General features: G+C 38.1%; 1 protein-coding gene across 1 annotated transcript; it reads left to right on the plus strand.

Annotated features, from left to right (window-relative positions):
* Positions 1 to 1,636: 1,636 nt before the first annotated feature.
* Positions 1,637 to 12,376, plus strand: LOC131933247 (ankyrin repeat domain-containing protein 17-like). The gene is made up of 2 exons (XM_059290025.1): positions 1,637 to 1,780; positions 9,286 to 12,376. The coding sequence occupies exon 2, from the start codon at positions 9,359 to 9,361 to the stop codon at positions 12,146 to 12,148; it is 2,790 nt and encodes a 929-aa protein (XP_059146008.1). The 5' UTR covers positions 1,637 to 1,780; positions 9,286 to 9,358; the 3' UTR covers positions 12,149 to 12,376.
* The last annotated feature ends 2,385 nt before the right edge of the window (positions 12,377 to 14,761 follow it).

The following is a 14,761-nucleotide window of genomic DNA, read 5'->3' on the forward strand; positions in this document are numbered from 1 at the left end:
CAAACCAAATCCTATTCACAACACTTATTCAAGCTGGACTGGCTACTGGGAAAAATTGCGGTGGGCCCCCACAAAAAAATCCCGGTGGGCCCCTTAGGAACGGTGCTGTAATAGTCATGTTATTGTTTTGATGTATAAAAAAAATAGTGTTAATATTTCTCCATTTTATTATTCCCATTCATTCAAACCCAGGCGAAAAATTCAGGATTTGATGGAGAAAAAAAGTACAGTGAACCTTTCACCCTGGTGTTGGTGGGGTTGGGGCGCCTGGGGGGGGGGGGGGGGGCTTTTAAAATGTCCCGGGCCTCTTGGACACAGCCAGTCGACCCCTACACTTATCTAAATTCAGGTCCTGCCATTTTAAGCTAACACTAATCCTATTCACAACTCTTTTCTAAACCTTGACCCTATCTAAACACTAATCCAAATCAAAACATTTTGACCCTACCCGCTTACCCGAACCCTAATCCCAACACTAACCCTAACCAGTGTTTTTTCGAGACTTTTTTCTCCGGGGAGGGAGGGGTACTTGATATATTTTGAGGGGGGGATGGACATTTTCGGGGGGGGGGGGGGACACTGGTAAAAGTATATGTCTTCTATATAAATTCCATTTCGTTCGAGGGGGGGGGGCGGTCGACTTTGACCCTAACAGACACAAACCCAGTAAAAATAGACACTCAATGATTTACTTCATAGTCCTGCCTGTGTTCCTTGTATCTCAGCCCTACATCCACCAGTCTTTTATGTGTACTTAGCTAAAAAAAACACTTCAGTCCTCCAGAGATGAAAACGATAAAACAGAAGTCTGTATGTGAAGAATGTGCAAACTGAAGGGAGACCAGTGTCGAAATACCTTTCTCCCTCCCCCACCCCCAACATCCGCCCCAAGATCATAGATTCTAGATTGTCTCGTTATTTTAGAATTATTTTTTTTAATTGTCTAGTATAAAGATCCAAAATGTATAATAATATAGGAAAGATATAATCTTAAAACAATCTTATGAATCAACATCTTTTTTTCGATAAAATTTCTAAATAATAGACATTATGCATATATCATGTAGTGAATAAACCCCAGTTCACATTGTCAGTCCTATATCACGCGTCTACTTAAAAGCCGCCATTGTGGCTAAAGATTATTAGTCATATTCTCATTTAATGGGTCGCCGTTGAGATTTTGTTTTTGTTCTGCAACTTCTACACTATATAAATTTATCCTCTCTGGGTTTTTTTTTAATGATAAATACATGATTTGGGCTTTCCCACATCATAGTTCTCTTGTCATTTAACAAACGACTACACATGTTTAAAAAATGACTACACACGCATACACAGTATTCACACGATTGAAAATGTGTAGCGCTTTGCTTGAAACACTCTATTGTGCCTCTAATCTCCATTTTTTATTGGTTAAAAATCTCCGTCCTTTCCAAGCGCCCGTGCTGAATTGTTCAATATTTTGGTCCACTTTTCAACACGGAATTTTGAATCAACATCGACCTGCGTACGGGTGCACCTGCTTCAACAGCAGTTAAAAATAAAAGAAATCGGGTCTATTCAATAAACTTTACCCTACTATACCACGCCTGAAAGTTAAAACAACAACTGTTTGCTTTTTTGGGTTATCGCCGCGGTTAGGCATATGCCTTCCAACCTCAGGATAATAAGCTGTACCTATTCTTACCGTGTCACTCTTGAACTGCAAAACGAAAACTGTCATCTGCTTCACTGTTTTGACCTTTTCTATAGCGGATAACTGTATTGGAAATATTCTATGGTGAGGTTTTTTATTTTGTGGATGAGTTTTATGTTTATTTGAAGTTTCAGCTTTTGGGCCTAAAATAAATGATATGATATGATAATCCGATAAAGAGAACAATAAACAAAGGCAATAGAGAAACATCACGGTGCATTTTAAAACCGTTTAAAAAGGTATTAAGGAAAAATTTATAAGCGCATCCACATGGCAGAAGTAAATAATTTTTCAAGAAAATACGAGTTTATATTAACATTGATACACACGTACAACTACTTCGAGACCATCTTTTAAGGAAAGTGCCATTTTCTAAACATACCACCCTTGTGACAGATCAAGTAGAGTTTAGGGGCGGAACTACAGTGCCGCCAGACCCCGCGGGGGGGGGGACGCCATTTAGGGGCCCAAAAGCCGACCATATATACATTTTTTATAGTTAAAAAAAAATATTTTCTTGCATTTTTGACTTGATGGTTGTTTTGTAAAAAAAAAAAATACCGCAGCTGCGGTTGGATTATCTTTATTCTATAGACACCACCCCCGCGCTCTTGTATATTCTTTTTCCATTTGTTTTTAAACCACTGTGAAAGCCGAGTCCTCTTTCATAGATAAGCAAACGTTCAAACCACTTCCATGACTTATTTCGCTTTTTTAAAGAGTCGAATAGGGGTGTTCGTAAGCTCCTTTAAATAGATTTGTACTAAACAAATTAAAAAGCAATTGTTATTTTTTTATAAAGTACTTACTAAAGAATGGCATTGCATAAAAAGGAAATGTGTTTAAATTCGATAATATAAATACGAAAAAGACATAAAATTAAACATAACACGAGACACCATTATTATACAAAGCTTTCATGTTTTACATTCTTTTGACCGACTAGATGTTAAGAGGTCTTATAGCAAAGATAAAAAAAAACATTTTCAAAACACACTTATGCACTTACACACATGACATATTGTTGTAAATTGTTTTAATTTTATGTATGAATATGAATAATTTTTTTGCGGTGTGGTCCTTTATTTCTAGCTCCGCCACTGTTGAGCGCCCAGAGAGTTAAGTTGCATGGGGCATTTAGATAAGGTGGTAAAATTGGGCATTTAGATAAGGTGGTTAAATTGGGCATTTAGATAAGGTGGTAAAATTGGGCATTTAGATAAGGTGGTATAATTGGGCATTTAGATAAGGTGGTTAAATTGGGCATTTAGATAAGGTGGTTAAATTGGGCATTTAGATAAGGTGGTAAAATTGGGCATTTAGATAAGGTGGTAAAATTGGGCATTTAGATAAGGTGGTTAAATTGGGCATTTAGATAAGGTGGTTAAATTGGGCATTTAGATAAGGTGGTAAAATTGGGCATTTAGATAAGGTGGTTAAATTGGGCATTTAGATAAGGTGGTTAAATTGGGCATTTAGATAAGGTGGTAAAATTGGGCATTTAGATAAGGTGGTTAAATTGGGCATTTAGATAAGGTGGTTAAATTGGGCATTTAGATAAGGTGGTAAAATTGGGCATTTAGATAAGGTGGTTAAATTGGGCATTTAGATAAGGTGGTAAAATTGGGCATTTAGATAAGGTGGTAAAATTGGGCATTTAGATAAGGTGGTAAAATTGGGCATTTAGATAAGGTGGTAAAATTGGGCATTTAGGCGTGTGGTTGAATTTGACAGTTAGAGAGTATTGTTAAATTTAGTATTTAGGCGTGTGGTTGAATTGGGCATTTAGGATAGTTAAATAGGGCATTTAGGATAGAGGTATGCGGGGAAATGGATAGGCGGGGAGATAGTGTGAGGGGATGTGTCCGATTAAAATAAGTTCTCTATACTCCGGATGTGATGAAGGACTGAGGTGTAAAACGGTGAAAACTGTCAAAATTTCATGTGATTTTTCTGCACGATTACAATACTTTCTCTATACTCTGTATACGAGCAAGTAAAAAAAAATATTAATTTAAAAAAAAATAATAATTAATCATCTAATTTAGTAACATTTTGTGTCACTATACTTTGTCTTCGAGTCTTGACTTACGAGAAAAGTTTTAAATTAATCAGTAAAAGTGCTCAAAATTTTGCTCGTAAGTTTCCGCCCATGACGGAGACTCAATAGTTAATTAAATCCTTATGATTTTTTTGATACATCAAAAATAGCGTAAAATACTACTTCCACTCACCGGAAATTACTCGAAATTCGACAGAACCCAGAGAATAAAATATTTTACATATATGTGAAATTTCGTCTACTTAACTGAAGCAGTAATCAAGTTATTGGCTTTTGAGAAACAAGAAGTGTATGTACTACTTCCGGTTACCAGAATTCGTTCAGACGTTGATACATAACCACAAAATTGATATAATACCTATATATGCAATTTCGTTAACATAACTGAAACGGTACTCAAGTTGTCGTGTTTACAGACACACAGACAAAGACAAAAAGACACGCACAAACACAGACCTATATATTAATTAATTTATAAATATAATTAATTGACACATCAAATAATTGTATAAATGTTTCTGTATTTATTAAGTCAAAAGAACTCACTGATTTGGTTACTCTATATATCTTTTTCCAAATGTGTTCATTTATTCCACTGCATTTAAACTAATTGAAAATAACGAAAAATGTTGGAAATAATGAACTTGATCTACAACTTATAAGACCGAGGGAACATTTTATTTATGTAGCCTTGAAGTTGACGAAATTTCCAATCCAATCCATGAAATAAGGAACAGACATGTAGATAGGAGGATAAAAACTTTGATAAATTCCCCGGGTCGATGGCCCAGTACTGGCCAAACCCACAAGGTAAAATCTTCCGTTTTTGAAGCAGCTCAGCGGTCCGCCCGAATCTCCCTTATAAGGGCCAGACTTCTCGGGGGTATCGATACACACATTGTAATCGTTATAAGGCGGGTCAAACATCCGGGTAATTATCTTGCACAAAGTTAGGTTCATGATATCCACGCGTAGCTGCTGAAGTTTTGTTGGGAAACTCAGTTCTTCCGGCACGGAATCGTTTGTGGTCATTCGTCCGTAGCCGGTGATAAAACAGGGCGAGGCGTCCCAGATGTTGCCTTCTGGCAAGCAGATTGGTCGGATGGTGTCGGAGAACTCGATGGGTGTTTTAAGCTTTAGAAGACCAATATCATATTTTAAAGGATGGCGTTCGTATTTTGCATGCACAAGTTGTTCTGATACATTTCGATAAGGGGTTTTAAAATGTTCAAAATCTACCTCACCCAAAAAAAACAAATGTGTCGTTACCAGTCAGGCAATGCCCTGCTGTCAAGATCCATTCTCGGTCAATGATAGACCCTCCGCACATAGTTCCCTTTGACCATATAAACACCTGCCATGGCCAAGCGTTCCTAGGAGCCTCAACTCCGTTGATAATTAGCTGGGAAACGTTGTAGTTAGAAACACCGCAGTTTTTTCTGGTGGAGAAGTTCTAGAACTAAAGGATCTGGTGCCATGTTATACAACGAGTAGTAGTGCTGATACAGCAGGAGAGGTAACTGTAGGGTAATTTTGGCAATTTTGGGACACATTTGAAAGTTTGTGGGCGACTCGGAGATCCAACAACTGTGGGTGAAAAAGAAGGTTTTAAAGATTCGAGCTGTATACCCGTGCTTCGCTACGGTGTGAACTTTAAATGGTATCTTTAGGAGAACATAAACATTGGCAAAAAAACTCAAAGACATCTAATTTTTTTTTTCAATTATAAAATAAATTTGAATTTCACATAAAAAATGAGACAGGAGAAGCGAATAACAAAAAGGTAAATATCAAACCTCATCACAACTTGCATGACACCACGAACCACACATCGTAACAAGCCAAACCACATACCAACACCCATAACCGAAATACCCCGCCATGTAACTCGCTTAACACCGTTCCACACCAAAACACATCCCACCCCATACACTACATCTTAAAACACCCTACGTTTCCACATTTCAATGTCTACCACATTGTACCCACACACCTCACCTTACTACACCCGCCCTCCACATATAAGAACTCATCAAACGCCATGCATACCACTGCCCACACAAACAGCACACTCTACATCACACAACACATGGAGTAAAACGGTGTATATAGGAATAAAGTGAAGTGACGTAGGTTGGAAGAGGTAAAAGTAAAGTGGAATGTATTAGACTTTAGTAGAACGTAATAGAATGTGGTAGAACATAGTAGAATTTAGTCCCCCCCCCCCCCCCTCGCTGCGCCTCTGCACCAGACACTACATCACACAACGAAGTGACGTAGGGTTGAAGAGGTAGAAGTAAAGTAGAATGTAATAGACTTTACTAGATCTAGAACGTAATAGAATGTGGTAGAACATAGTAGAATTTAGTCGAACTGGTTAAAATAGAGTTGAATGTAATACAATAAATTCAGCAAAGTATCTCGTTTTTTTGTTAAGTAATTTGCTCTCATTTTTTGCTAATTTTCTATAGGCCTAATTTATACCACTGGAAGTCAACTTGGCCGAGTTAAGCCTCGTTTTCCATTTCCAAGTGGCCTCGAGAGAAACTATTACATTTGTCACTTTAAAATATTCTGTTTAGTTCTTGAAAATATTAAATTAAAAACAACATAATCCAATCCGGAGGAGGAAAAAAAAAAGGAGACAGTAGAGCTTTTATAATCACATATGTTTTAGTAACACTAAACACGATTTTTAAAATGTCCACTTTTTATGATATTAGGGCAGTCAGAATCTCGATCACGCAGTTCCTGTACAGCCTATCCATGTTTGCCTTACGAAAATGAAACTTCATGTTATAACTTAGGCTTGGAGAAAACAAATAGAAATGTAGCCTTAAACTCAAAAATATTTTAAAGTTCTCTTGATTATCAACTTCTAAAACATTGATTGTAAAAATATTTAATGTATGAATTATTTTCAGGCTTAAGTTTTTATTTTTTATGATTTTTTTCGTTCGCTTGAATTGTCGAATAAAAAAAACGTTTTTTTTTTTTTAAATCCTTGTCAAAAATAATGATGGAAGAATTCTCGCCAGCTCGGTAGTGTCTATTAACCTCTAATTAACTAAGAGTCTTCTAGTCTAACTCTAAGTCTAATGATCTGGAAAATGATAGACTATATTTAGATAATTCTTTGTTTCTATACACTATACTCTATACAATGCCACAATCGTTAGATTGACAGTTTAAACAGATAAACTACATTTGCTAGCTAGATTTCTTCATAATATATGATTACCTTTAATTAGTTTCCTAAAGTCGTTCTCAAGTTTGAAATTTTGTGTTAGCCTATATTCGTGGCTAAAAAATTCTGCAACGTTATTATAGACTTGGCTTGTAGTGCACTGATACGTTTTAGTGCAACACAATCGAAATTTCCTCAAATTTTTGTTTTTACAATGTTATATTTAACATGATTCCCATTATTCTGATGAATGTGTGTTAGTGGTAGGGGGTGGGCAGACGCGCATTAAGATTTTCTGTGTAGGGGGATGGAAAAGAGCAAAGATAGGCGCAGTGTTTCTTCCAGTGTTTCTTCCAGACTTTTTTCTCCGGGGGGGGGGGGGGGGCACTTGAAATGTTCGGGGGGTCGGTCAACATTTTTTTTGGGCGGGGGGGGGGGGGGGGAGAGACACTAGTAAAAGTGTATGTTTGCTATATAAAGCCCATCTTGTTCGGGGGGGGGGCGGTAGACTTTCTTTGGGGGGGGCTCTGACACCCCCCCCCCCCCGAAGAGATGCCTGGAAGAAACTCTGGATTGGCGCCATATCTTAACATATTATATATATATATATATATATATATATATATATATATATATATATATATATATATATATATATATATATATATATATATATATATATATATATATATATAAAGAGAGAGAGAGAGAGAAAGAGAGAGAGAGAGAAAGAGAGAGAGAGAGAGTTCACCTGTTTCTGTGATCTCGGCATATGAAGGTTTTTTTCTTTCCCTACCGTGAGTCTGGTACCCATCAGAGATGGGTGGACTTCTGGACGTTCTACAAACTCGTGCCCAGGACCCGAGTTCAAGACTTTCGGTTTACAATCGAAAGCGCTACCACTCGACCACACCGTCTTTAAGACCATCATATTGGCTAGGTAATATTAACAGAGATCAGCTTTGTTAAAAAAATACAAGTCATATATTTCGAAATAATCTAAAATCTCGCCGCGTAAACATCCTTGTTTTGTTTCCTCTCGACCTGTAGACGGCAAACCATGGAGCTATCTGTATGATTAATCAGATTGGTATGCAGCATTTCTAAACACACTCCAACAAAGGTTACCTGACGTTAAACAGCTCAACCGTCGTTCAATGTGATTCTACGTCCCGGTTCGTACACTAAACATTGCCGCACTGCATGACTGGTTTCCTGATTATCCGTGTCCTTGACGGGGGGGGGGGGTGGATTGTTAGGGTGTTAGTGTGAGGGGGTTGGTGTTATAGCCGCCCCATGGACCCCAAAAAGAAAAATTTCTGACTTTAAAGTTGTAGGGTGTTGTCGACTGTGCAGTCATCTCGTTTTATTTCTACCATTTCAGAAGTTGATATATATATATATATATATATATATATATATATATATATATATATATATATATATATATATATATATATATATATCTATGGGCCTATATATATATATATTTATGGGCCTATATATATATATATATATGGGCCTATATATATATATATATATATATATATATATATATATATATATATATATATATATATATATATATATATATATATATATATAAAGAGAGAGAGAGATGTCCCCCCCCCCTTTCCATGACTAACACCTGCCGAATAGTTAACATTAAGTTGTATATTAAATGACCACCAACAATTACCACGCGACACTGGAGCCGCACCAGTAGAAACTTTACTCAGCAGATGGCGCAGGTGACTGCAGGATGAGAGTCGGGACCACGTGACGTGTCAGCCGCGCTAGCTAAATAAAACAAAACCTTCCACTGTTGAGACGTATTTGTTTACAATCGTGTAGACATAGAGCCGGGTGACAAACTTAGGATACGGAGCCCTAGCTAACAGGATATAGGTGATAGCTATCTAGCTATCAACGTTTCTTTTAAAACGTTTCCTGGGGAGACACTAGAAACTTACGGGAGAGGGGTGGGGGGCGGACAATATGTTTCCGGGGCCTTGGCGGACTCTGGTAAAAGTATATATTTTCTACATAAATTCAAGTTCGTTTTGTGGGAGGGGAGGGGGGGGGGGGGGCTCTCTGCGCGGGAGGGGAGAAGCGGAGCTCAGTGTTTATATTAACTGGCATTTAAAAATTATAATACATTTCAGTTTTTATTATTTTATTATATATGTTGTATTGGCGTTTTATTATCTGGGGATTCCAGCCTAGAAATAGAAAATAAGAGAATGTGTCAGAGTTTGCTAGAACTGACTTAAATTATGTAATATATTGTAGCTACCCACTTCAGTTAATTGATTCATACTATTTTTTTTCTTTAAGCAGATGTCATGAGGCATCGATCAAGACGTAGTGTGAGAAGACTGTCGAGGATTAGGAAATATATTTTTTTCTAAACATGGCCATCATGGAGGACAACCGCGAGACGTTACTAATACAAGCCGTGGTGTCTGGCGAGTATGAGGACGCCATTGCCTCCCTTGAACTGATGCAAGACCTCAAACACAACACGCAGTTTCTCAGCTCACTTTTGATGCTCGCTTGTAGGAAAGGCCGGAAGTTCCTCGTTGAGCACCTGCTGGAATATGGCGCGGATGTCGAATCACGTGACAAAATTGGGAACACCCCTCTCATACTCAGCGCCGCTAAAGGATTTACGGATATCGTCGAGAAGCTTCTGGTGGCGGGCGCATGCGTGAACGCCTTCAACAAACTCGGGGACACGGCGCTAATCCTAGCCATCCGTACATCCGGTTCATCAAGTCTGCTGAAGCTCCTCCTGAGCCGGCCGGAGATCAACCTTTATCACGAGAACAGAAATGGCGTCACGGCTTTAAAACGAGCGAAACAGGTTCTAGACATGGACGCGGTGGTACTTCTCCTCAGCAAAGCTGAGTACATCAGTGGACGAGAACTTGAAGAAAGAGTTAGTCTAACTGATGCGGAGTGTGTTCACAGTCAACAGGGAACTATGAAAATGCTGGAAAAGCTTGACGCTATTGCTTTGCAATTTGATAGAACGATTCAGGTTGAACGCGCGGTGTTTGAAAGAGATATTGAAAGAACGGAATATCTTCTTCGTCTTGGGGTCTCCCATAAAGCACTGCGTGAAGTCTTGTCCAAGTTTATTGACTCTTTCGTGAAAGACGATTACGCCATAACTAGGAAGGATTTATATTTAGCTGAAGCTATTTTAAGACAGCTACAACCAACGACTGATGGGACTTGTAAAAATGTTAATCTTTTATTTCAAGCGGTCAGCACTGGAAACAGTCACCTTGTAGAACTGTTGTGTAAATATCAGCCTAGAGAATTCAATTTACCCCACTCTGATCAATGTACCACACCGTTGATGCTAGCTGTAGAAATGCGTCGTTGCGATCTGTTGGGTCTATTGCTTAAGTACAACGCGGGTGTTAATGCAGAAAATAACCATGATAATGCTCTAACAACAGCTATAAGAAACGGTACTAAGGAATGCTTTGAGATGATATTTAAGCACCAAGACAAGCCGAACATTCAAGAGGCGCTGAAAACTGCTGTGGATTTCGATCAACACGATATCGTTTCTTTTTTAATCGAGACCGACAAAACGGCAACCGGATTAGCTATTCTGGAGTTAAGCCCGGAGCTGCTGAAATCAGCGAGGAGCAGAAGAATTCAAGCCATGTTGTTGCAGAATTATGATTTCATCAAATCCATCTTCGTCGATCCCCACACGTGCCTATCAGAGCTGTACATCTTCAACGGACACGACTTGACCATCTCGAATGGCGTGAAGATTCTGCTACACACGCTTAAGTCATGTGATACCCGAGACTGCAGGTGTGTCACCTGCATTAAAATGTTCGTGAAATACGGCGTCAGCTTTGAGGTGTTCAACCACCTCGAACAAACTCCTCTGATGATCGCGGCCTTCACCTCTGAACAACCGGATGTCATTAGATATATTATAAGCTCCGGGGCGAATGTCAATACGCAAAACACGGACAAGAAAACTGCATTGCATTTTGCTGTCGTTGCTAAGCACACCAAAAACGCACAGGCATTGTTGGAGTACAAGATCAACACAAGCCTGAGGTGTACGATGGGAAACACGGCATTAATGGACGCTGTGACTTCAGGTGATAAAGACATGGTCCAACTTCTCATTGAGAACCACGCCAACGTCAACATCCAAAACGAGAAGGGAGACACGGCTTTGTTGTTAGTTTTTGAAGCTATCCGCCTTGCCCAGACTGAACTTAATAACAACGAAACCTTGCAGCATTGTAGAAAGATGTCCCATATTTTAGAGTTACTTATCAAATCCGGTGCAGATGTAAATGTTGTAAACAAATCCGGGTTCACTCCCCTAATGCTGGCTGCACAAGTCCGCTGTATAAGAGCTATTAAGCTCCTCATTCAAGCCAACGCTGACGTAAACGCCATCAACGCTTTAGAAAACCACACAGCGCTTTCCATCTTGTTGAATAACGACTCACATCTTGATCAGATCCATGACTCCTGCGTCGATTGTCTACTCACCAACGGAGCGAACGCAAACTTCGTCAACAGTAAAGCCATACACACCTTCATCCATCACGGTAAAAACAAACTCGTCAAGAAATTAATCCGCGCTGGATTACCCCCAGTGGAGGTCGATTCTAAAGAGTTACAATTTTACCGGAGCATTCGTTTAAAATCAAAAGGCGGGTTCACGCCTTTGATGTTCGCTTTGATGTGTGACAACCCGGAGATTGCTTTGTACTTCACTGACATCTCGTTTTTTACAGTATACGACGTCACCGGTTTATCGCGAGAAACTGGCCTGCAAACATACCTCCGAGAGTTTGGCTACACCAAGTGCCTGGCCATTCTGGAGAACTTAACCTCCCAGCCTTTGTCTCTACAGAAATTAAGTTTCGTTTCCTTATCCTCAACCATCGGCGTCAAACCAGGTAGAGACACACGGATTCAAAACTTGCATCTTCCAAATGTATTTAAAAACAAACTCTTATTTCTTCATGAGACGTCTGACGATCTGGACGAAAAAATAGCATCGTTGTTGGAAGATGATTTGCCGTATCTTCCGACGGATCCTCTGTCGTCAACACAGGAACCTCGCAGCTTGGATGACAACTTTGACTTTTCTGTGCTCAGGGAGGCTCTAGACATTAGTGATCAGACATATTTAACTTCTGCGTAAACGTAGGGTTTTGTCTACAGTTAGTTCGAATGAATTTATTGAGAGGAAGACACACAAATCTAACTACTGAAGAACATTAGAGAATATCATGAAGCTTCAGCCTTGATTTTATGGTAATTGTTGACCTTAGGGTGCACAAGTTAGTTAAATTCGCTAAACTGATTTCAATATGCTTGTTACGGTATTAAAGTTTTAGATTATTATCTAGTATCTACCTATCTATCCATATATATATATATATATATATATATATATATATATATATATATATATATATATATATATATATATATATATATGTATATATATATATATATATATATATATATATATATATATATATATATATATATATATATATATACATATATATATAATATGCTAGTTAGCCAACACGGTAATTGTGATAGTAAACTGTTTATAACAATAATTAAATAAAGTAGACCAACGGGTCATATAGCGTTTATTAAAATGTGTTTTACTCTATGATAAGATATGGGGTAAATTGCCCAAAAAAGTTTAAGATCGTGAAGTGTTGTATGCTATAGCAGAAAGATCAAATTGTAAATATTAAAACCTTAGACAACTTGTAAATTATTAAAATGTTATAACTGATAAAATGTTTCACATAAAGAATTGTACGTTGATTAAAGTTTAATTTATTTAATTAATCAAAGTTTCACTAATGCTCCAGAATAAACAACGAAGCCTTCCAATTGATATTTTCAATTATCTGTTGATCAAAGTTTTGTTTATGAGTTCAAGTTCAAACTATTTTAAATCAAACTAAAATATTCTGTTACAAAGTGCAAAAAAAAATAAATGATTGTTGCCTTATATTTATGTGTTGGGTTTTATTTCAATGTGTCGTTGACTTTTTAGTATAGCTGAGACTTCTTTCTTGAGAACAATTTAACAGTGAACACAACTAGACAATGGGGCACATGGTGGACACTACATCATCTATACAGCTAGGGCCACACTCTATTTCGCCAATCAGGACGTCCCCCCTCCCCCCGTATCCCATTATTTTATTGTATGAATTTGTTTACGGTATGTCAAAGTTGAGATTACTAAAACTACCCTCTGACAGATAGTAGCACACTATATAACGCCATAGCGGACGTCACCTCCCCCCCCCCTTAAACCTTAATCCCTCATCACAATATCGTACCGTGTGAAATTGTTACACTCAGTTCGTTAAAGTCGAGATTATTACCCTTTGACAGATAGTGCTACACTCCACAGTGCCATCCCCTTCGTCACCCACCACCCCTTATCACATTGTAATAACTGGAATCTCTCATTGTGTACACCGTTCGCCAAGGTAGATACCAGCATTTGACAGATAGTGATACACTTCACAGTGCCATCTCCTTCGTCACCCCAACCTCTTATCACATTGTGTACACAATTCGCCTAGGTAAGGACTACCACATTTGAAGTGGTACACTCCACACTGCAATGCCCAACACCATTCTACCCGTTACCATACTAGGGTAGCTCGAATATCTTAATGTGTGAACCTATCAACAGTTAGCCTCAGAGTCCAGTGGTAACCAACATGCTTTTTTTATAAACAGGTTTAGTTTTAGATGCTTAGCAATATATTAGCATTGGTTTTGGGCCTGCGTGACATAAGATTGTTTAATAAGGAAGGGCGTTTAGCATTATGTTGCCACGAAACACATTTTTAACATCAACACACAAAAAAGTTATTTGCAAAGTTACACATTCTGTTGGTGCTAAGGGGTCATCCATAAGTGAAGTCACGCTTTTTTTGACGATTTTTCCTCCCACACACATCGTTACAAAAAAAGCCAGACCCTTTGCCCTTAATGATGTCATTCCTCAGTCTACAAGCAACCAACTCCCCATCCCAAAACATAAATGTGCAGTTGAATGTTTCTTAAAACATGAAATTTTTTTTTCTAAAATCTTTACTGAGCTCCGCTAACACAGTGCATTTTAGTCATTTTATATTTATTAAAAGAGACAAAATACGTTTTTTCCTAAAAACTTCGTAATCTAACATTAATTTTTACAATGCAAAAGCATGACGTCATGCTATCTAAACACCCCATCCCCCTAATCACACACAGTCACAAAATTGCGGACACCCTCCTCCTTATGAGTATGACGTCATTTATGGACGACCCCTCTGTCAATCTCTAAATGTTGAGATACCTCACGGTGTCTTCAATCTCTAAAGCCATTGCTATTTAGGGGTTGTAGTCAGTCAGTAAATAAGTTCGATTGAGTTTGACGTACACTCGATAGCATTCAATTCAGTATTGGATTTTACATTAAAGGGCCTAGCTATTGCAATTATCAAACATTCAACTTTAAATATTGTTGCAAAAAAAGGCCCAGATATTGCAAGTATTAAACTAGAAAAATATAATATCAAAATGTTAAAAGTTGATAAAAATACTGTGGCTACCTTTTTTACACAGACATTTTAACACTAGAGGCTACCTCTATTCGCCACAGCCAACACTTCAAGACATGTGACATACGAGTGTCACGTGGCAGCCACTAGTCACAACTGGCGAAACGACTGGTCAAAAATCTCAATCCAAGTTTCCACTCTTGACTCAACACTCCGGATAT

The sequence above is a fragment of the Physella acuta genome, unplaced genomic scaffold (genome assembly GCF_028476545.2).
Source record: "Physella acuta isolate Inbredline_101_S28 unplaced genomic scaffold, ASM2847654v3 ptg002415l, whole genome shotgun sequence".
In the NCBI taxonomy this organism is placed as follows: Eukaryota; Metazoa; Mollusca; class Gastropoda; family Physidae; genus Physella; species Physella acuta.